A 23,434-nucleotide genomic window follows, 5' to 3' on the forward strand; every position below is an offset into this window, starting at 1 on the left:
TCCAGTTTCCTCCCACAGTCCAAAGATGTGCAGGTCAGGTGAACTGGCCATGCTAAATTGCCCATAATGTTAGGCACATTAGTCAGGGGCATATATAGGGCAGGGAAATGGGTCTGGGTGGGTTACTCTTCAAAGGGTCAGTGTGGACTTGTTGGGCCGAAGCGCCTGTTTCCATACTGTAGGGAATCAAGAATTTTTTATGTGTGTGTTCTTGGTTTCTAGAAAGACCCCTTCCTATCGCAGACCAACTTCAGAAAGCATTTCAAAAATGGTTCAATCCTGGCTTTCTCAGCATTTTTATTGCAGAGTTTTAATTGACAGAAGTGTAATGAGGCATGAAAGCAAAATACTCACCGACTCCTGGCTCTGTTGCAGTAAGTTCACCCTGGCAGCTACTGTCAATGACATTGTCTGACACGTCATCATCACTTTCATGCCCACCATTGAACAATTTAGTGACATTTGTTTGTTGCACAAATTGTTTTGTTAACTTTTCCAGTCTATGCTTTCCAATTATTTCTAGTTTCCTTCCTAGAGGTTTTGACTGAAACTCGTCATCAACTTTGTGTTCGCTGTCATTTGATGCATCATTCTCTGGTTGCGTGGAGTGATGCAAATCTTGAACTATGTTTTCCAAGCTTTGTTTCCCCAGTTTCTCCAGACGTTTTCCAGCACGTTTAAAATACCTGTCCATTTTGTTTTAAAGTCAGTGACAGCACAAAACCAAGGATGATGTCTGTTTTGTTAAATAGATGGATAATCTGAAAGGAATAGATAAATACACGTCCATAAGGTTAGAAAATTATTAATGCCATGTGAACTGTTAGTAATAGTGATTGATTTTCAGTTTCATAAGCAAAGCCAACTAAACATTAAGGGGCTTTGGATACATCTTACATTTATAAGTGAATGTTAGTTGAAGGTTTCCTGGACAAAGTCCTGATAAATTTCATTTGAGCTAGCAGTGAGGAAAGCAGATGGTATGTTGGTTTTCATAGTGAGAAGATTTGAATACAGGAGCAGGGATGTCTTATTGCAATTTTACAGGGCCCTAGGAAGACTATATCTGGAGTACTGTGTGCAGTTTTGGTCTTCTTATCTGAGGAAGGATGTTCTGGCAATGGCGTGGGGGCGGGGGGGGGGGGAGATAAGGCAACAATGATTTATCAGACTGATTCATTGCAGGGCTGACGTATGAAAACAGACTAAAATTGGTTAAATTTCACACCCTTATGGGGGCAATTCGTCTCCAGCAGATAAGTAACTTGAACGTACCTCAAGTATTCAGCTCCTCGCCCCCCCCCCCCCCGATCCGTTCCCTTCTGATTGCTTTGTCTATCTCTATCGCTCTGCTCGGTACAAATGCCTCGTAATTCACGCACATTAAAATAACGTCCGAATTTCACAGAAGCTTCAAATCTTTAAGGAATAATTGGCTGTGAACAGCCGAAACATTCAGTTTCAAGCCGAATCATGAACAACACTTACTGAGAATTCAGTAGTGAAAGTGAAACTCGGTCAGAATCCCCGACGCTCCTCTCTCTCACACACACACACACCGATGATTGCAGAGAGATTACTGGCAAACAGGGAAAGCTTGCTCGATTTTATTTTGTGGGTACACTCCCAGCCGCAAGCAATTTGTGTACTTCGTCCTTTCGTTTCTCCTTTCCGTCCAACCAATGGTAAGGCTTGAGATTTTGTTTTTTTTGGGGGGGGGGGGGAGCGGGTGTGCATTCTGAGGTCATTCGGGAAAAACCATAAAATGGTGCAATCTGGAAATTTTCAGCGTCTGGGAGTTTTGTTTCATCAAGATATGCATTGGTCCCGTGGGAATGCCGGAACTGCAGTTCCCATTTCAGCACCTACTGCTGTGCAGCCGTGGAGAGAGAGCTGAAAGATGTGCCCAAAGGCCGATCATTTTTCTCACGATCTCTTTGACCAGTTCCAAAAGTATCGAAACTGGGGAGGGTGAGGCATTGGTGGAGGGAGGGGGGAGTGCTTGACATGCAAGTCCCAGCCAGTTTTGGAATCATTTCACTCCGGGAGCTGTGTGACTATCAGGTATGGGTGTGTTCCCAGAAAGATTCCCACCCCTCATCATCTTTGACTCTTTCCTCTTCCCCCTCCTACCTCGTTCCTTTGCTTTTACCCTTCCTGTTCACTCCCTCCTTCTTTCCAGTTGAACAGAAACTTATATATTTCTATGTACGATTTAGTGGGCGGCACGGTGGCACAGTAGTTAGCACTGCTGCCTCATAGCGCCTGAGACCCGGGTTCAATTCCCACCTCAGGCGACTGACTGTGTGGAGTTTGCACGTTCTCCCCGTGTCTGCGTGGGTTTGCTCCGGTTTCCTCCCACAGTCACAAAGATGTGTGGGTCAGGTGAATTGGCCATGCTAAATTGCCCGTAGTGTTAGGTAAGGGGTAAATGTATGGGTGGGTTGCGCTTCGGTGGGTCGGTGTGGACTTGTTGGGCCGAAGGGCCTGTTTCCACACTGTAAGTAATCTAATCAAAAAAAATGTTCTTTGGAAGGTGCATTTTATTAATGGTGAGTTTTGACAATCTCATTATTCCTCTCATGCAAAACCAAGTGTTACAAATATGGGCTGGGGATACTCCCCATTTGTTCACCATCTCAAGGGTAGTTCAGTATGGACAGCAAATGCTGGCCCAGACAGCTGTGAAAGGATTTATAAGATCCTGTGGTGTATCAGTTGAACCTCTCTCAGAGGAGAAAGTGAGGACTGCAGATGCTGGAGATCAGAGCTGAAAATGTGTTGCTGGAAAAGCGCAGCAGGTCAGGCAGCATCAAAGGAGCAGGAGATTTGACGTTTCAGGCATAAGCATGATTCCTGAAGAAGGGCTAATGCCCGAAATGTCGAATCTCCTGTTCCTTGGATGCTGCCTGACCTGCTGCGCTTTTCCAGCAACACATTTTCAGCTCAAACCTCTCTCAGAGCCTGCATGGGCTCTATTACCTGTTTTGTTTGGGTTCCAGAGACCAGTTACTTCTTAAATCTCTAGTGGAACTCAAATATTCCTCAGCTTTCATTCCCAGGTCCTCCTGCTTCCCAATATTCCAGATGTCTGCCTGTGGCACACTCATGGGTATCCTACTGAATGGTGAAGGTGCCACGATGGTCTAGACCAGATGGGATCACAGTTGCAGAGATGGCTGAGTCAGGCTGCTCCCAGCATGCTGCTTTCAGTCTCACTCAGACCAGAAGAAATTCAAAAAGATGCATTTTTTGTCGGGGTCGGGTGGGGACATCATAAGAATGGAGATGAACAAATTACTCTTTAAAAACAAAATAAGATACCGGACTTCTTTATTTCCCTTCATAATCCTCTCTGAAGTCAGGCATGCTTGTACCAGGAATGGCAGTGGATGAGGCAGCAAGTCCACATTCCTTCTCCACTCTGACTGCCACTTATTGACTGAGTTGCTGCCCCAGCCCCAAGGGTTTATTTGTGGAATGACTCAAATCTTCACCAAAGTCTTCAGTGAGTTCACTTTTGAGCTTCATGGTGATGCAACCGCTTTAAATTGCACAGCCTCCTGACATTTTCTTCACGCTTGAGCATCTCACCTCGTTGCAGCTCCATGCGTCTCATTCAAATCTTCATTCTGTACCATCCACATAAATACCATACTTAGATTCTTCATTGCCTCCTTCCCTCAGTATCCACTATTTCTCATGCTTACTAAGTTCAACCTCCAACTTCTTTAAGCCTACCTCCTCTGTTTGAGTTCACTTCCTTTCTATCCTTTAAGTAGTTCCTTTTCATAAGCTTCCCATCACAACCAACCCCTTGAATTTGCCATTTCCCAAGGCCTCTATATTTCAATCACTTGAATCTTGGCAAAGACTTTCTCTGCACATTGTCATGTCCCTCTTCACTCTTACTTTCATCTCCCTCCAAATCCAACTTCCTATTCTGTCAGTCCCGGAACAAAAACTCTCCCTCAACTCACTTTCAACTTGGCAATTATTAGCCTTAGGCCCTCCTTTCATCATGATACTTCTGCAGTTACGGATCTACGCACCCCACTCTCAGCCCTGCACTTGACGTCTTTCTTCCCATTAATACCATTATCCTGATGGGAACCCCAGGTTCACTTCCTGAACTCCGAGGAACCCAACCTTCTGCATTTATGGGGAGAATTGGTTCAGTCATTCATCATCAGCCTTCACTGTTCATGTAGACCCCGATTATGTCCTGCTGTCCTCTGTCAAAATTGTTCATTACACCAGGATTATTTTGGTGTGTGTGGATAACCCTGGCTTCTCTTTTTTTTAAAATGTGATACATGAAAATAGTTAGATTTAAAAATGGAATGATTTGGCAGCATGGTGGCTCAGTGGTTGGCACAGCTGCCTCACAGAGCTAGGGGTAAAAAATGAGGTCTGCAGATGCTGGAGATCACAGCTGCAAATGTGTTGCTGGTCAAAGCACGGCAGGCCAGGCAGCATCTCAGGAATAGAGAATTCGACGTTTCGAGCATAAGTCATCAGGAATGAGCCCTTCATTCCTGATGAAGGGCTTATGCTCGAAACGTCGAATTCTCTATTCCTGAGATGCTGCCTGGCCTGCTGTGCTTTGACCAGCAACACATTCACAGAGCTAGGGGCCCAGATTCGATTCCACCCTCGAGTGATTGTCTCTTTGGAGTTCCTCTTACAGACCAAAGATATGCAGGTTAGATGGATTGGCTATGATAAAATTGCCCGGAGTATCCAGAGATGTGCAGGCTAGGTGGATTAACCATGGGAAATGGTGGAAGGCTGGGTTTGGGTCTGGATGGGATGCTCTTTGGAGGATCAGTGTGGACTTGATTGGCTGAATGGCCTCTTTCCATACTGCGAGGATTCTATGAAAATGGTGAAGGCATCTATTCTCATATACTGACATCAGAACCTATGTGTCTGGCAACTTCCAAGCTTACAAAGATATTTATCTAAATATTTCTCATTACAATGAAAGAAAGGGTGCAGCCAGCATTTTTGTCAACGCCATTAGTGTTACTTGATTTAAAAGTACATTTTGAAAATTCCTGTTCTTCAAAAGTGATATCCAATATCACTTTTTGTGAGCCAAAAGCAAAAGGCTGGACTGTATTTATACTTTCCTTCAACAACAAAGAATTCTTTTTGTTTCTACATCTTTGCCTTTACCAATGACGATACTTTTTGTATCCAACAAAAACATACACCATATTGGAATGAAAAGACATAAATCCATTTAGCCTTTTTAGAGAATACAAGGATGCAAGTTATTTTTAGAGATCACATTTAATTTATTTAAATTGCATTGCTCAACTTTGGCCCAAAGACAACTCTTCTCACTTTTCTCAGAATCTGGAATAAAAATAAACAGAAAGTGCTGGAGAAACTCAACAGACCTGGCATCATCTGTGGAGTTCTAAAGAAGAGTCATATAGGAATTGAGACAATAACTCAATTTCTCCCTCCATGGATGCTGGCATTCCTGCTGAGTTTCTCCAGCTCTTTGTTTTTAGACTCAGTCCTAGGATTGGTTGTGTGAATGTGCTTCAGCATCTTCGTTCTAATCTCTTTAGGGTGTTAGGATGGGCTACCGTCCCCGTGTTCGTTTGAAGGAGAGAAACACTGGATCTGATTCAAAATATAAGCTGTTTTAATGAGAGAGAGCCGTACAAAATACAGTGAGGTTTGCTGCTCACTGGAGAAAGCGCCTTCTGTCTATTGTTCTCTTTGTCTAGCTTTTTAGCCCCTCGCATCCCAGTGCTACATCCTTATTTGGTAAAACTCAGAATTTTCATATGTGATTGGGTCTCGCCTGATAACGTTCTATTACCTCAGTTTGAGCTACGTGTATCTAGACACGGCTCTAATGTCCTGTTATCTCTCACCCTCCCTGGGGCCTCTTCAGGCTATGCCATCAGCTTTTCAGTCTGTTCTTAGTGTAACATAATGGCTTACTGTTGTCTAGTGAAGCTAACAAGTTCCAGACTTGCTAATACTACCTTACGTGAGCACTACCTAACAATAAAGTTTCTTACACTACCTAACCTTAATAATGGATCCCAACAAGGGCAATGGGCTTAATCCCTTTGTGAAGAAATTATATCACTTTTTTTGTTTGCCAAATACAGTAATAGGTGTGGGCTTTATACTTCCAGACCATGCTTTTGTCACAACTTCCTGTCGCTCTTGAAATTTGCATCTCATTGCATAATCCACGTGATCTGAGCAAGGCACTTTCTTTTCAACTGTGATGTGGAGGTGCTGGTGTTGGACTGGGGTGGACAATGTTAAAAATCAGCAGGTCAGGCAGCATCCGAGGAGCAGGAAATTCGACGTTTCGGACAAAAGCCCTTTATCAGCAATGGCTTTTTGCCCGAAACATCAATTTCAGCACCACTCCAGCACCACTCTGATCTAAACTCTGGTTTCTAGCATCTGCAGTCCTTACTTTTGCCAAGTTAAAAATCACACAACGCAAGGTTATAGTCCAACAGGATTATTTAGAAGTACTAGTTTTTGGAATGCTGCTCCTTCATCAGCTACCTGGTACATATCCCTTTATCTGAGCTTCCAAAAACCAAAAAAGCTCCGAAAACCAAAGGTTTTCATGGAGCATGCAACATCAGTCATGTCTGCATAACATCACAGGGTTTCCTTGGCAGGCGAGGGCCGCACCCACTCGACCCACGTGGTGGCATGGCCCAGCGCTTGGAGGCGTCAGTTGTGTATTGTATTTACTGTGCTAACTTGTTTAATTTTAGAATGAAAATGTCAAAAAGAGGTGCAGGTACATCTATGGCTAACAATAATATAAAGGAAAGGAAGCATCTGTCATTATTAATAATACAGAAAGTAGAGTTATTGCAGAAGCATTGTCATGTTGTGGCTGTGTCGTGTCTTACTGAAGAATATGGTGTCGGAACTTGAAGAAACAGAAAACAAGTTACTGAAGTTTTATGGTGACAGTGATGACCATCAACTAATGAAAAATAGGAAAACACTGCATAGGGCAAAAAATGAAGATCTTAACAGTGTGTTGATGGAGTGGACTAGACAACAAAGATGTGAATGTATGACTGGTTTGATGGTAATGAAACAAGCTAGAAAATATGATAAAGACTGAACACTAATAGCGAATGCCAATATTCAGAAGGTTGGCTGCAGAAATTCAAGAAGTGTAATGGTGTGAAGTACCTGAAAATCTGTGGCGAAAAGGCTTCTGCTGACCATGAAGCAGCTGAAAATTATGTTGGTGAATTTGCTAAGCTGATATCTGACAAAAGCCTTCGTCCTGAACAAATGTACAATGCTGATGAAACAGCTCTCTACTGGCACTATGCCCCGAGAAAAACATTAGCAACGGCTAATGAGAGAGCACCAACAGGATTTAAGGAAACTAAGGACAGATTAACTACTCTTGGGTGTGTCAATGCTGCTGGCATACACAAAGTGAAATTGACAGTGATTGGGAAATGCAAACATGCGAGATGTCTTAAAGGTGTACGCAATTTGCCTGTGTATTATTATGCAAACAAGAAAGCAAGGGTAACCAGAGAATTGTTTTCTGATTGGTTCAGTAAACACTTCGCCCCAGCGGCACGAGCTCATTGCAGACAAGTTGGACTGGAAGAAAAGTGTAAGATGTTATTATTCCTGGACAACTGCTCTGCATATCCTCCTACTGAACAGCTTGTGAAAAGTAATGTTTTTGGTATTTACTTGCCCCAGGTTGTGACCAAGGAATGTCACACTCCATGAAGAGCAAGTATAAAGACTGTGTTTTAAACAATATGCTTGCTGCAGTCAACAGGGAGGTAGGAATTCAAGACTTCCTGAGAGAGTTTAGCCTTAAGGATGCCATTTACACAGTTGCTAATACTTGGAATTACATTGACAAGGCAACATTAACAAATGCTTGGCACAGACTCTGACCTATTTCTTGTAAATGATTAGATTCCCTTCGGCCCAACAAGTCCACACCAACCCTCCAAAGAGTAACCCACCCATACCCGTTTCCCTCTGAATGATGCACCTAACACTATAGGCAATTTAGAATGGCCAATTCATCTAGCCTGCACATCTTTGGACTGTGGGAGGAAACTCACACAGGTATGGGGAGAATGTGCAAACATTGCCACATAGACAGGTGCCTGAGGCTGGAATTGAACATGGGACCCTAGTGCTATGAGGCACCAGTGCTAACCACTGAGCCACTCTGCAGGTGAAGAGTTTGAAGGATTTCATGTCACTGGAGAGAAAAAGATGATAGCAAGCCTTGTTACTTACGCACAAAATTTATCGAACGAAAGTGTAAATAAATCACATGAAGCTGACATCGAAGAAATACTGAACATTGACAATTGTCGTGCATTCCTTGAGCGATGGGAACATTGCTGAAATGATTTTAAATACGGGTTCCTGTACAGATAAGTGAGATGATAGTAGTGATGATGATGATGATGATGATGACTGAGTGAACATAGTTGAAAAAGTTCCCATTGACAATATGCTGTAAATGTGTGATCAGTTAATTGCTGGCCTTGAACAATGTTCATTTACCAGTGAGTAAGAGATTATGGCAATTTACTCAATTAAAGAGAGATAGCTTAGACAGAAACATTTGTTAATGAGACAGATGACACTTGAAGAAGCCTTTAAAACCATCGCCTGCCATAGTGCTGAAGCAGTGTGTGTTTAAGTTTTACCAAATGTTTTTACTGTAATGTTTTTTATGAAATTAAAATGTTGTTGAATATTTATGATCGATGTATTTCATTTATCAGTACACTACTCTATAAATAAAGTGTGGTCGTACTTCCAGTCTTCATTTATCCTACTTAGTGTCAGTATTCATACATTTTTGCTGCAGTACAATATTTAGGTTTGATTATGGGTTGCTGCCCTGCACCCTACAGGGGACACTACATTAGTTCCATAAACCGAAAAAATTTTGATTTTCGCAAAGCAGCTGGTCCTGAGCATTTCAGATAAAGGGATACATACTTGCACCTCCAAATAAACCTGTTGGACTATAACCTGGTGTTGTGTGATTTTTAGCTTTTTCAAATGAAACAGCTTGAGTATGATTCCTATGCCAAGTACTGGAAAGTGACAGTAATGTAGATTTAGTGTCATTTTGATGATACAGGCTTGACGTGCTGATGGGCCTGTTCTGTGCTTTATGATTCTACGACATTCAAAGCAGTGATGGAACCTGACAGTCAGATGAATTCCAGGCTCCAACTGCTTGCTTCAGCTGCGTCATTCTTGTGCTATTTTTAAATGGAGGTGATCAGTCTGAGCAGGAAGCCTTCAGAAGGTGGGTGCTGCCAGTTGCTACAGAGAAGTGCAGCCATGTTGGGGACTGCCGCTGTCTTACTGATTAAAGGAAATAACTCTTCAGATGGCTAGGAGGCCGAATGTGGCCGCTTGACCTGCATTAAGGAAATGTTTAGGAACAGCATTAGTTGGTTAGTTGGTCCTAGATATTTGAAGAAATATCAATTGCAAAGAAAACCACTTGGGCCCTGTGATGAATCCGGTTGCTGTGCAATGATGTGTACAAGACTGTTTGGGCTTGCTTTGCTTAATGTTGAGTACCAGGGTGCTGAATGAACAGACCACTTTGAGAAGCTACTTCAGAAGTGGTGACTGCATTCCTCTGCCCTCCAATTCAAACTGCCCCCCTGACCATCCCTTTGAAAAAATGTAAGACCTTTTCAGAGGTGTCAGGATCCTCAGAGGACCTACCTCCAGGGCTATGATTTCAAATTCGGACCTGAACCAAGTCTTGACCTCCCTGTCCATTAAACATCCAGTTCAGTGTGTCTGTTGTATTGATGACCCTCAGAGTATGTTACATGGTTCCTCCTTATTGAATCTACCTTATCGTCAGCATCTTCCTTCAGTGGAGTGCACCTCCCAGTATCGTGCTGGTGGTATCAAGTCTCTGCAAACAAAATAACATCCTAAATGCAGCAGGTAGAAACTATTTAAAAAAGATGTTTTGAAGTGGCCTGTGGTAGGAATCTATTGTCACTTTCTCTCTCTGAAACAGGTACTGGTTAAAATGCTCACAAACAAGGACAATACTCAGGCATTCTTTTTCATTTGGTGCATGGTCTCGTTCAGTTTGTATGAATGTATTGGATGTAAGCTCAACCAGGCTGTTCTTGTTGCATGAGAGTTGCTCCAAGTCCTGTTTTACTCGCTTATACAGCAAGACTACTTCATTGTTGACATCATATTCCTTCAGCACTGGCATTGTCCACATTAATTGCGACGATGTAAATGAAACCTGCTTCTTGTTCCATATCCTGATTCCATTGAAGTCCTTTCAAGTGAGCTTGGGTAGAAATTCACATTCTGTTGACAGATAGGGCAAGAACTTGGTTAGATTGTTCATGAATCATTGAGCTGCTTTCACATGTGTTGGTTGCTGCATATCTACTACAACTCACACCTTATCAGTATCACAGCAAAGTCCTGTCACTGTCTGTACACAACTTATAGACATCAGTCATCTTCAACAGCGGCCTTTTCCATTTTCAGGCTCATTTGGCAAGTTCACCACTTTCCAATAATGATTTGTGATGGTTTTTATCATGCCTCTGCATCCATTGACCAGCAGATTGTCCAGAATCACTTTCACTCTTGGTAAAGCATGAACTATCTCATACTGCTTGGATTGGCACTTTTCCTGAGTGCAGAAATGTCTTATAGCATGCTCACCTATCAGTAATATGGTCAGAAAACTATGAGCTACTCTCACTCGTACCCTTCCTTAGCATCGAGGCAGTAAAGACTTTTGTCTTGCTGTTGAGTCGGTATCTCTTCAATGATTAATGTGGCATAGTGAGATCTCGTTAATTCTTAATTGAACTCCTTTTGGCCCATACACCCTCTCAGCTTTCCATGTATCTATCATAATTACCATGCTGATAGTTATTACTTTCTTGATATCTCATCTTTTCCAGCTCTGCTTTCACTCATACCTTTCAGGCTGGACCTGAGCAGTTGGAACTCTCCTTAAAAGATGGCAAGTCGGTCTCATACCCTCATCTACTTCCAAATGAAATTCACCAACAAGGAATCCAAGACCTGCAAGAACATCTGTATGATTTGTTATGGACCAGGCCAGACCCCCTCAAAATATTTTGAGAAGGTATTCGGGACTCTAACGTTTTCATACTTTAAAGGCAGATGCAGAGTGGGTGTTCCAGGTGTAATGCAAGTGGTCAAACCGCTTGGCTTTAAGCAAAACAGACCTTTTCTAAACATTACAGGTGAAACACAAACAAAAGAAAGCGGAATTTAGAGTAACTTGACTATTGCAAAACTTAACTGACCTGATACAGTATCTACAGGCCAACTGCTGTATCTGAGGGTCTGGTTTCCATGGTTTCAGTTACCTTCAGTTTACTGTGGCCCGAAAATATTGCAGGAACGTTTCAGAACCAGGGACTGGGTCTGCCAGGAAGGTAAATTTCCCACTGAAATGAGTGGGTTCATGACTATCCATGTTTCGTGCTTCCGTGGTAGGCCTTGGAACATATCCCGCGTGGGTATGGGGGTTTACTGTATTACTAATTAACTGTTCCAATACAGTAACACCCATTAACCCACCTTAGCACAAAGGTAAATTCAAACACAGATTCTTATGGCAGGAGGGAACAACATCCAGAGAGAGATTTCAGAAGAAAGTCAGAGGAATTATTTTCTGAAGAATGCAACTCCCCCAAACTCTAACGTCTTGTGACTGCTCCAGACCTAGAAAAAATCTAAACTGGGAGAACTGGCCGTTCCTCTTCCATGATTAAGCTAGACTGTTCACCATCTCTGCCTTTACAACCTGTCTTCAAAAAAAACAAGGAAAAAATTACCTTTTTAAAGTGACAGCATTTGTTTGCATTGGTTTGTATCTGTGACTTCGGATGTTATGCAAAACACTGTAAATCTCGCTTAGCGTTATCAGTCGAGGCTTTTGACTTGTTTCAGATGAGGGCAGTTTACTTTGTGTCAAATCTCTGGAACTGAAGTTCAGTGGCATTCTTTAACCCTTCCCGACTCAGGCGACTGACTGTGTGGAGTTTGCACGTTCTCCCCGTGTCTGCGTGGGTTTCCTCCGGGTGCTCCGGTTTCCTCCCACAGTCCAAAGATGTGCGGGTCAGGTGAATTGGCCATGCTAAAATTGCCCGTAGTGTTAGGTAAGGGGTAATGTAGGGGTCTGGGTGGGTTTCGCTTCGGCGGGTCGGTGTGGACTTGTTGGGCCGAAGGGCCTGTTTCCACACTGTAAGTCTAATCTAATCTGACACCCCCACACCAATGTCCCAAGATCATCCAGAACACTGTACCTCATATCAGCACTCAAACCAAGTCCAGTTTACAGACATCATCTTTGTTTTCAACTATCTCCAAGGCCCTGCTGCTCCCTATCTCTGTAACCATCTACATCCCTGCAACACTCCAAGATCTCTGGACTCCTCAATTTCTGGCCTCTTTCCCATCTTCTTCACTCTACCATTGGCAACTCTCTGCATCTTGAACTCTCTGCATCCAAAATTCTGGAATTTCTTTCCTAAATCTTCCTGCTTCTCCACCTTTAAAATCCTCCTTCAAACCTACCCCTCTGACCATGCTTGTAGTCATCTGATCTAATATTACCATAAGAGTCTTGGTGTGAAAAGTCTGATTGAGAATGCTTCTGAGAAGTGCCTTGGCTTTTTTTTTGGCTCTGTTAAAGGTGTCAAACAAACGTATGTTGTTGTTATTCAAAGAAGCTGAAGGAACCAAGAATAGAATATTGCTGACAGATGTATTTAGTTCACATGTTAGGAATTGAGTACTCTGCTGATGGAAAACTGCTGAGTTCAGTGTCAGCTGATCTGAAAAATGGAAGCATCTCTTGCAGAGAGGAAAGCTGAATGCAAACTTCAGGCAATGTGAAACATGGCAAGTCACTCATAGCATGTATCTGATTTAATATGTGATGGCTTTGGAAACATAGCACTTCTGATGTCGAGGAGCTGAGAATTTGAATGACAGTCGAGAAAGGAATCAGAACAAGACAATTAGAATGTAACAGTTATTTATTTTTAATCCATTCAATTTAAATGCATTCATCTGCGTGACATTGTATGAATAATAAGTTTAATTGTTTGTACATGATTAGGCCTCCAGAGCACATTCCATTACATTGAACATTAAGCAACTGGTTTCAGTTATTTATCTACCAGGCCCCACATTCTTCTTTTTGTTTGCTTTTCAAGAATGAAGTATTTTGCAAGGAACATTTTATTATATCATCAAAAGAAGTTGACTCTGTCTCAGTTGAAATGTAGATCAGATTGATTGGGAAACATAATCGGTCATGTTCATCAAATATTCCTTTGTCTGCTCTATGAATACAGGTTTTAATCTGATTGTTTTAAATGGCTGTGTATTTGTTTCATAAAATAAAACAAAATCAGTAAACAATCACGATAACACATTAGGTATTGCTGGCAATAGGTTCCAGGTTATAAATGAATCTGCAAAACAAGCAAACTTTGTGTTAGTGGACTTACACTGCATGAGACATTACCATATTAATATCCTTTAAGTAAATATCTTATAAATTATTGCTTCGTCTTGCTTCATTGATCCAGCACAGCAGGTAATGAAGGATGAAAGAACTCTGGACACCCCCCTCTGGTGGTCTGTCCTGGAGCCTGCATGACTGTATGAAGTAGTTTTATTCAACAATGAAGCAGCATTCAGTTGACAGGGCAAAGCGATCCCCCAATCAGTGCCACATCCAGTCATGAATGGAGATGGACAATTAAACAATCATTAAACTATAACTATCAATGATGGGGATGCTCCACACAAAAGACAAGGCTGAAACATTTGCATCCATCTTTAGCTAGAAGTGCCAAGTAAATGATCAACCTCTTTCTGATGCTCCACTGTCATAGATGCTAGTTTTCTGTGATGGTTGGCTGCAACACTGGAGACTTGTGCTTCAGAACTAGCCATACCCCTGGCCAAGTTACAACACTTGCATTACCTGAAAATGTGGAAACTTGCCCAGGTATGTCTCCTGTACACACACCTAGGACAAATCCATTTCAGCCAATTACCACCCTGTCCTTCTGCTCTTAATCATCTTGCAAAAGAATGATGTTTAGTTTGGGTACTGCCAGGACCATTCGGCTCTTGACCTCTTTATAGCTAGAAATGAGCTCACTTCCAGAGGTGAGGTGGAAGTGATTGTCTTTAACATCATTAACAGCATTTGACTAAATGTGGTATCAAGGAGCCCTAGAAAAACTAGAGTTAGAGGGAATGAGGAGAAAATTCTCCACTGATTGGAGCCACACATACATTAAGGCAAATGGCTGTGTTGTTGGAGGCCAATCCAAGGACATCACTGTAGGTGTACCTCAGGGTAGCATCCTAGGCCCAACCATCTTCAGCTGCTTCATCAAAGACTTTGTCTCCATCATAAAGTCAGATTGGGAATGTCCACTGATGGCTGCACAAAGTTTAACACCATTTTCGACTCCAGTTACTGAAGTAGTCCATGCACATATGCAGAAAAATTATGCAACATTCCTTGATGAAGTAATATTTACATCGCAGAAGTTCCAGGCAAAGACCATCCTCAACAAGAAAGAATGTACCTTTGATGTTCAATGGCATTTCAATTGCCGAATCCTCTTCTATAAACACACTGGGAGTTACCATTGATCAGATTTGAACTGAAGCACTCATATAAATACAGTGGCTACAAGAACAGACAGAGAATAGGAATTCTGCTGTGAGCAATTCGCTTGCTCACTCCTCAAGGCAGTCCACCATCAACAATACGTAAGTCAGGTATGTTACAGCATACTCCCCACTTACTTGGATGAGTCCAGCTACAACAACATTCAGGATACTTGACACTGTCCAGCACAAAGCAGTCTGCTTGATTGACACCACATCCAACGACATCAACATTCCTTCCCTTCACCACTGAAGTATAGGGCCAGCAGTGATTGTAATGAGGTCAGCCATGTGGATATCAGAGAATCTGGGTTCCCTGATTGGGGTTGTTAATCAGGTACAAGCAGAGAGCCCTGGCTGACAGATTTAAACAGGCACATCAGACATCCTCACACTCTGGGAGCTAGCTCTGAGGACGCTGGATCAGTGTCAAGAACTCTCCACATGTAAATAAAGGGTGACTTGGTGTTTGGATATTGGACTCTGTGGAGCTATATTCAGTATACAGTCTACAAGATGCAGATCCATAATTCTCCAAGCCTCCTTAATGAGCACTTTCTAAACCCACAGTTCCAACTGCTTAGAATGACAAAGGCAACAAATATAGGGGAACACCATCACCCCAAAGTTCCACTCCAAGCTAATCACCTCTCATTTGGAAGTGTATTGCTGTTCCTTCGCTGTTAATATCCTGGAACTTCTTTCCTAACAGTATTGTAGGTGGACCTGCCCTCTATGGACTGTAGTGGTTCAACAGGAAGCCTACCAGCGCCATCTTCTCCAGGGCAGTTAGGGTGGGGCAAGAAATACTGCTGAGCTAGCTTGCTGAACCTGTTTGCAAGTTTTAGAGGTAATTGCTTGCATGAGTGACTGCTTACTTGTTGTCTTGGGTTGCAAGTTCATAACTCCCTAAAACTGGCAACACATGGATAAGGTGGTAAAGAAGGCATATGACATGTTTGCCTTTACTGGTTGGGGCACTGAGTATAAAAGTCAGCAAGTCATGTTGCAGCTGCATTAAACTTTAATTTGGCCACAATTGGAGTATGGTGCGCAGTTCTGATTGTCACACTATAGGAAAGAGGTGGAGACTTTGGAGAGTATATTAGCTATAAGGAGAGGTTGGACAAATTTGGATTGTTTCCACTAGAGCATTGAAAGCTGAGGGGGTGACCTTATAGAGGCATATAAAATAGGAGAGGCGCATATAGGGTGGATAGTCAGAGTCTCTCTCCCAGGGCAGAAGTGTCAAATACTAGGGAGCAAAAGTTTAAAGTTAGAGGGGAAAGTTTAATGGCAGAGGGTGAAGGGTGGCACGGTGGCACAGTGGTTAGCACTGCTATCTCACAACACCAGAGATCCGGGTTCAGTTCCCGCCTCAAGCAACTGTCTATATGGAGCTTGCACATTCTCCCTGTGTCTGTGTGGGTTTCCTCTGGATGTTCTGATTTCCTTCCACAATCCAAAGACGTGTAGGTCAGATGAACTGGTCATGCTAAATTGCCCAGAGATTCCAAACTAGGTGTATTAGCCATAGGAAGTGCAGGGTTACAACGATAGGGTGGAATGCTCTCCAGAGGGTTGGTTGTAAACTCTATGAGCCAAACAGCCTGCTTCCACAATGTAGGGGATCCTATGGTTCTATTCTATCCTAGCATTCTGTATATAGCTGAAAACCTCCAGTGCCTTTATTGTGCTTCTGTTTAATCGACTCAGATATATTTGCTTCAAAGAGTTAAAAGGAAAACAAGGTGGCCAAAGGACTGGGAGAGCATAGCATAAGAAATGATAAGGAATTATTTAGGTTCGAAAGAACAGCGAATGCAATATTTACGAATGTGATCTATACAGGAGTGTAATTTTAAATACCCAGCATGCTCATATCTGGTATGCTTTATATTGTCTTCTATTGTGATCTGCTGGTGTACAAATCGACTTGCAAATGTACTCAGCAATGGATCCCGTTCGCAATCTGGGGCTGCCTGTATACGTCATTGAGGTTTACAGAACATGCATGTGACCACAGAGTCTGACAAATGAAGTTGGTGAACTTCAGGCAGAGAGAACAAGAGAAATATGATGATGCAGGAATAACTGAGACCTGCTTCCAAACAGGGTAGAACCACATACTAAACATTCCTAAAACAAAGCACAGAGCTGAGGATGCTGGGAAGCTGAAACAAAAAAAAATGCTTGGAGAAATTCAGTAGGTCTCGCAGCATCTGTGGACAAAGAAACAGACCTTTCTTCAGAACAGATGCTGTGGGACTTACTGAGTCTCTCCAGCTGTTGCCATTTTAGTTCTAAATATTCCTATTTTCTGAATGTCAGGAAAAAAAAGAAAGGAAAGAAAGAGAAGGGCTGTATTGAATCTAAAGAATATTGGAGTTCTGAAGCGAGAACATAACCTCGAGAAGCCATTTGGTTGCAGCTAAGGAAAATAACTGTATATTCTAACTGGCACCAAATAATGGGCATGGTGTTCAGGAACAGACCTTTAAGGAAATTAAAGAGACTTGTAAAAATAAGGTAGTTATAATGTGGACTTTAATTATGCTAATAAAAACTGGGTTAGTGTAACGACCAAGTCCAGAGGGGTGAGTACATTCCTCTCCCTCTCTCACTGCTGGGGTTGTTAAAACAGAGTTTTGAATTTTTGAAAAGGTGCTATTTCTCTCAGTTCCCTCTGAACTGTAACATGAATTAAAGCTGTGAAGAGTAAACCAGATGGATCTCCTACTGGTCATTAAAATTAAAGGTGTTAGTTTGTGGAAACTCACTCAAATGGAATATAATGCTTATTTCAAAGGCAGAATTCCATCCTGAATTCCATGACATTTACATGTATACGAAGCATGCAAGCAAACAAAATGACATAGTGTAAGGAGAGATAGATTTGTTTAAACAAACCTATGTTCTTTGATGAAGAAATTATTTATTAAACTAATGATTTTGCCAGAGCTAGGTTCAGGAGATCTCCCTGTTTTTAAAAGATTATATAAGATAATCAGAGGGTTAGATAGGGTGGACAGGGAGAGTCTTTTTCCAAGTATAGTGACGGTGAGCATGAGGGGGCATAGCTTTAAATTGAGGGGTGATAGATATAGGACAGATGTCAGAGGGTAGTTACTTGACTCAGAGAGTAGTATGGGTCTGGAATGCTTTGCCTGCAACGGTAGTAGATTCGCCAACTTTAAGTATATTTAAGTCGTCATTGGACAAGCTTATGGATGTGCATGGAATAGTGTAGGTTAGATGGGCTTCAGATTGGTATGACTGATCAGCGCAACATCGAGGGCTGAAGGGCCTGTACTGCGCTGTAATGTTCTATGTTCTATGTTAGTTTAGAGTTGGTTTCCTTTTAGAGCTGATCACCTTTTATAGAACCAGGCACCACTTGCAGAATGAGTTTCAGAGTTAAGCCTTTTTTTCTAGCAAAATGTGAGATTGAGAGATATTGTTACGTGGGGCCATTTGAAGGCCTCATTGACAGCTAAGTATTCCAGATGATGATTTTTGCTGTCCAAGAAATTATTGCTTGGGCAGCTTTTCCAAGTGTCACAGTCAGTCTCATTCATTAAATAGTCATTTTATATATTCCTGGGACTTTACCTACCTTTAGATGACTGTCATGGCCATTTTAATGTATCCCAGCTCATTTTTAACTGCTTATCTCTCAATTCCAAAGTCCAAGACATTTAAGTGAATTAATGAGGTAAAGATTAACTGTTCATATTTTCTACCATAATGATAATAGCAATATTAGAATCAGCAGAGGGGAACAAGAGTTTCTGAAGTGAATTCAGGAAAAATTTCCAGACCAAACATTTCTTTCCATTGAAGAAGGAGGCATTGCCTGTTTTGGTTCTGGGATTTGTAGTGGGTCAAGCATCCGAAGTATCAGTGTGGAAACATTTGGGAGACAGCGATTATAATATACAAGGTTTAGTTTAGCTATAAAAAAGCAAAATGAGCAATCAAGAGTAAAAGTTCTGAAATGAGGGAAAGCTAATTTCAGTTGGGTGAAAAGTTATTTGGTCCAAGTATATTATGGGCGGCACAGTGGCACAGTGGTTAGCACTGCTGCCTCACAGCGCCCGGGACTCGGGTTCAATTCCCGACTCAGGCGACTGTGTAGAGTTTGCACGTTCTCCCCGTGTCTGCGTGGGTTTCCTCTGGGTGCTCCGGTTTCCTCCCACAGTCCAAAGATGTGCGGGTCAGGTGAATTGGCCATGCAAAATTGCCCGTAGTGTTAGGTTAGGGGTATGGGTGGGTTGCGCTTTGGCGGGTCGGTGTGGACTTGTTGGGCTGAAGGGCCTGTTTCCACACTGTCAGTAATCTAATCTATTGGAATCAAAGTATAACGATAGCTTTTAAATAAGAGATAGCTTGGTACAATCAAAGTAAAAGTACACAAGGGAGAAAAGTAGGACTAAAAGTAACAAGATTAATCTGATGGAAGATAGACGGATGTGATAGCCTAGTGGTATCTTTGCTAGACTAAATCTAGAGACCCAGGTGACATTCTGGGGGCCTGGGTTCAAATCCTGCCATGGCAGATGGTGGAATTTAAATTCAATGAAAAAGTTTATGATTAAAAGTCTAATGATAACTATGAAATCATTGATGATTGTCAGGAAGAAAACATCTCATTCACTGATGTCCTTTAGGGAAGGAGACTGTCATCCTTACCTGACTTGGCTTACATGAGACTCTAGACCCATAGCATTATGGTTGACTCTTAACTGCCCTCTGGGTAATAAGGGCTGGGCCTTGCCATAGATGCCCATATCCTGTGAATGAATAATTTTTAAAAAGCAGAAAAAGGCTGAATGTGATGCACATTATGTTGCGAAGAGAAGTGGCATCTCGGCTGAATATAGAAAGTTCAGAGGGAAATTGAGAAAGAAGGAAAAGGTGTGAGAGAAAATTGACAATGAACGTAAAAGGTAATCCAAAAATATTGTAGTGACATGTAAATAGTGAAAAGGTGGTAAAAGAAGGACAAAGCCAGTCAGAGCCCAATAAAAGACATACATGAGTGCTGAGATATTGTAGCAATTTCGGGCAACACAGAAGCAGGGAGCAAGCAGTGGAACCTGGGAAAAGCAGCTAAAATGGACAGAGCAGCCACCTTTTTCTGAAAGCTTGACATGATTTCCCAGCAGGCTCAGCTGGCTGCTATCTCTGTGCCTGTACAAAAGAGAGCCCAGCCCCCAAGGTGTTCTGGCAGAAATCGGCCAGACACCTAAGTGTATTGGAGGGGGGAAGTGGCCACTATGCAGGCCTGATAAGCCAACAAAGCCTGGAGTCACGATGTCTGGGCTAGGCTCAGGAGAACAGAAGAGAGCCATTAGCACCTCCGTGTTAGCAAACGGAGAGATTATGAAACAATGGACACAGCCACGGAGGTCATTTCACCTGCACAGTAGGGAGGCGTAAAACACATCGGACATTGCCAGTGCCCTGGGGGCATTTCCAGACTATAACTGCAGAGGTACCTGGGCTCTCTGGAGGGGGCTCTCCTGACTGCTGGAACAGATCTCTCTCTCCCTCTCTCTTCGCTGGCTGCTGGGACAAGTCTGCTGTTCACCCTCGCACTCAATTTCAAGCCTGGCTGTAAGTTTCTTACCCAGAAGCGTGGCGTTTTCCGAGAACCATATCAGTGGTTGAGGCTTTGTGGGAAAGGGGGTTCTCCACTGTCATAGTTATAAGCATTGCTAACTTGTGTAAAGTAAGGCCTTACGTTGTGTGCGTTAGCATCTTGTTCCCATAGTCACAGTAAACTGTATAGTGTCTAATGTTTGTCTTTCTTACGGGTTCTGGTGGGCGTTGATAATAAAATGGTGTTGGACTGTCGCTCTGCGTCTTGTTTGCTCCGTTGCACCCTCACCACGGACCTCTGGTAAAGTCACGGTGTTTCAAAAGGCCTTGCCATAATTCCGGAGTCGAGAATCTAGGGTTTTTCCTGGGACACCTCGAAGCCGTCCACTCAGGACTGGGTCTGGTCAGGCATAAACAGACCAGTCCTTTTCTCTCTTCCGGGGAAACTGCCCGAGTGGGTAGACAACGGGGTGGCCATTAAACCACTGACGGAAGGGAGAATCGTCTGAGTATTGGTGGCAGTGGGTTACCTGGGTGATATAAGGGTCAGACTTGCTGTGCAGCCTGCAGCAGTTTTGACTCAGCGCTCGCCCCAGAGGGAATCCCATAGTGTGGGATTTCCCCGGTTCCTAGAACCAGCTGGTGCGAGACACGCGCAGGTGGCCACCCTGTCAGATACTGACTCAGCGTGGAGTAAAGCAGGAACAGGACCCGCTACAATATGCAAGATATGTTAAATACATACCCTGCATTTGTTTTTCGTAAATAAGAAGATGCTGCCAAACATGTTGAAAAAGAGATTTTTCAGAATCTGGATGGGAAAAAAACATGACCAAGAAGTGGTTCAAAAAACCTGGCTGTTTTTAAAATTAAATTAGATCCAGGGGTGCTGCTTGAGGACTGGAAAATTTCAAAATAAATACCTTTGTTCAGACAATTAAATGATGCCAGGATAAACCAGAAACTATAGGCAGTCAGTTTAACTCCAGTGTTGGGAAGGCTTTCAGAAACAATAATCCAGGGCAAAATTAAGTTAGAAAGAACAACCCAATTTTGTTAAAGGCAAACTTACCTGAACTTTCTGAAAGACAGCCTGACGAATGACTTAAGTTGCTAATGCACTTGCCAAAACTGAGGAAAATTTGACAGGTGCGTACATGTAATACTTGAGTGGGATGTTTAAACTGCTGGATTGCTGCATGATTCTCGAGAATAGTGGGATCAGATGGCCAGAACCAAAGAGACTGGGCTCTTTGCACTTGTGCTTGGTGTTATGCATGAGCAGCTGGAAAGCCACCTGAGGAGCCCAGCTTAAAGTAAATCAGCGAATGTGTCAAGGCACTGAAGCACCCACAGTGACCTTTGTACACAGCATTCACCCCTGAAAATATTCACAAACACCTGACAATTTCCATAATGCCCTGACAATATTCACCACCCCTGGCAATATGTAACTTCTCTCCTAACAATATCCACCACCTCCTGACAATATCCACCACTTCCTGACAATATCCACCACCTCCTGACAATTTCCATTATTCCTGGTAATATCCATCACTTCCTGACAATATCCACCACCTCCTGATAATATGCACCAGGCCCTGACAATATTCATCCTTCTCATGACAATGCTCCTATATCTTCTGAGATAGTGAACAGAATTAGGCCATTTATTCCATCAAATCTGATCCACCATTCAATCATGGCTGATATATATTTCTCAACCCAATTCTCCTGCCTTCTCCTCATAACCGTTGGTCCCCTTACTAATCAAGAAAGTATCTACCTCTGTCTTAAATATACTCAGTGACTTGGCCTCCACAGCCTTCTTTGATAATGAGTTCTATAGATTCACCACCCTCTGGCTGAAAAAAATCCTCTTCACCTCAGTTCTAAAGGGTTGTCCCATCACTCTGAGGCTGTGCCTCAGGTCATTAGAGTCTCCTTCTAATGGAAACATTTTCTCCATTCTATCTAAGCCTCCCAATATACTGTAATTTCAATCAGATTCTACCTTCATCCATCTAAACTCAATTAAGTATAGATACAGAGCCCTTAACCACTCCTATAATGATAAATCTTTTTTTCAGAATCTCTGCAGTGTGGAAACAGGCCCTTCGGCCCAACACACATCCACACTGACCCTCTGAAGAGTAACCCTCCCAGATCCATTTCCCCTACCCTACATCCTAGAACATTATGGGCAATTTAGCATGGCCAATTCACCTAACCTTCACATCTTTAGACTGTGAGAGGAAACTGGAGAGTCCAGAGAAAACCCATGCATGCATGGGAGAATGTGCAAACTCCACACAGTCACCCGAGGCTGGAATCGGACCCGGGTCCCTAGCGCTGCGAGGCAGCAGTACAAACCACTGAGCCACCATGCTGCCCTTACTCTTTTGTCCTTGGGATCATTCTTGTAAACCTCCTCTGGACACCCATCAATGAAGGGTGATTATTGTCAGGGGTGAGGATTGTCAGGAAGTGATTATTGTCAGGGAGTGGGTATTGTCAGGGACTGAGTATTGTCGGGAGTGAGTATTAGATTAGATTAGACTTACAGTGTGGAAACAGGCCCTTCGGCCCAACAAGTCCACACCGACCCGCCGAAGCGCAACCCACCCATACCCCTACATTTACCCCTTACCTAACACTACGGGCAATTTAGCTTGGCCAATTCACCTGACCCGCACATCTTTGGATTGTGGGAGGAAACCGGAGCACCCGGTGGAAACCCACGCAGACACGGGGAGAACGTGCAAACTCCACACAGTCAGTCGCCTGAGTCGGGAATTGAACCCGGGTCTACAGGCGCTGTGAGGCAGCAGTGCTAACCACTGTGCCACCGTGCCGCCCATATTGTTAGTGTGTGAGTATTGTCAGGGGTGAGGATTGTCTGGAAGTAAGTATTATCAGGATGTGGGTATTGTCGGGGCAGGCGTATTGTCGGTTGTGAGTATTGTCGGGAAGTGAGTGTTGTCAGGGAGTGAGTATTATCAGGAGATGAGTATTGTTGGGGACTGAGTACTTCCGGGGAGTGAGTATTATCGAGGGGTGAGTATTGTCA

At 42.9% G+C, this 23,434-nt stretch overlaps 1 protein-coding gene and 1 long non-coding RNA gene across 5 annotated transcripts in view; one reads left to right on the top strand and one right to left on the bottom strand.

The window, feature by feature from the left end:
* The window catches only part of LOC132821081 (uncharacterized), a 33,859-nt gene extending 32,192 nt beyond the window's left edge, over positions 1-1,667 (bottom strand). For all 3 annotated transcript variants that reach the window (XM_060833600.1, XM_060833601.1, XM_060833599.1), the window contains exons 1-2: positions 1,489-1,667; positions 355-761 (exon numbers count right to left, since the gene is read on the bottom strand). In XM_060833600.1, coding sequence (XP_060689583.1) covers positions 355-694 — 340 coding nt within the window. In that variant the 5' untranslated portion in view covers positions 695-761; positions 1,489-1,667. The remainder of the gene's footprint in view (positions 1-354; positions 762-1,488) is intronic.
* LOC132821083 (uncharacterized) lies at positions 1,523-11,177 on the top strand. 2 transcript variants are annotated; one of them, XR_009645288.1, is made up of 2 exons: positions 1,523-1,685; positions 10,989-11,177. It is a non-coding gene; the product is annotated as an uncharacterized LOC132821083 (long non-coding RNA). The 2 variants fall into 2 exon arrangements; XR_009645289.1 differs by lacking the exon at positions 1,523-1,685 and adding an exon at positions 1,990-2,064.
* Positions 11,178-23,434: the final 12,257 nt, after the last annotated feature.

The sequence above is a fragment of the Hemiscyllium ocellatum genome, chromosome 12 (genome assembly GCF_020745735.1).
Source record: "Hemiscyllium ocellatum isolate sHemOce1 chromosome 12, sHemOce1.pat.X.cur, whole genome shotgun sequence".
NCBI lineage: Eukaryota > Metazoa > Chordata > Chondrichthyes > Orectolobiformes > Hemiscylliidae > Hemiscyllium > Hemiscyllium ocellatum.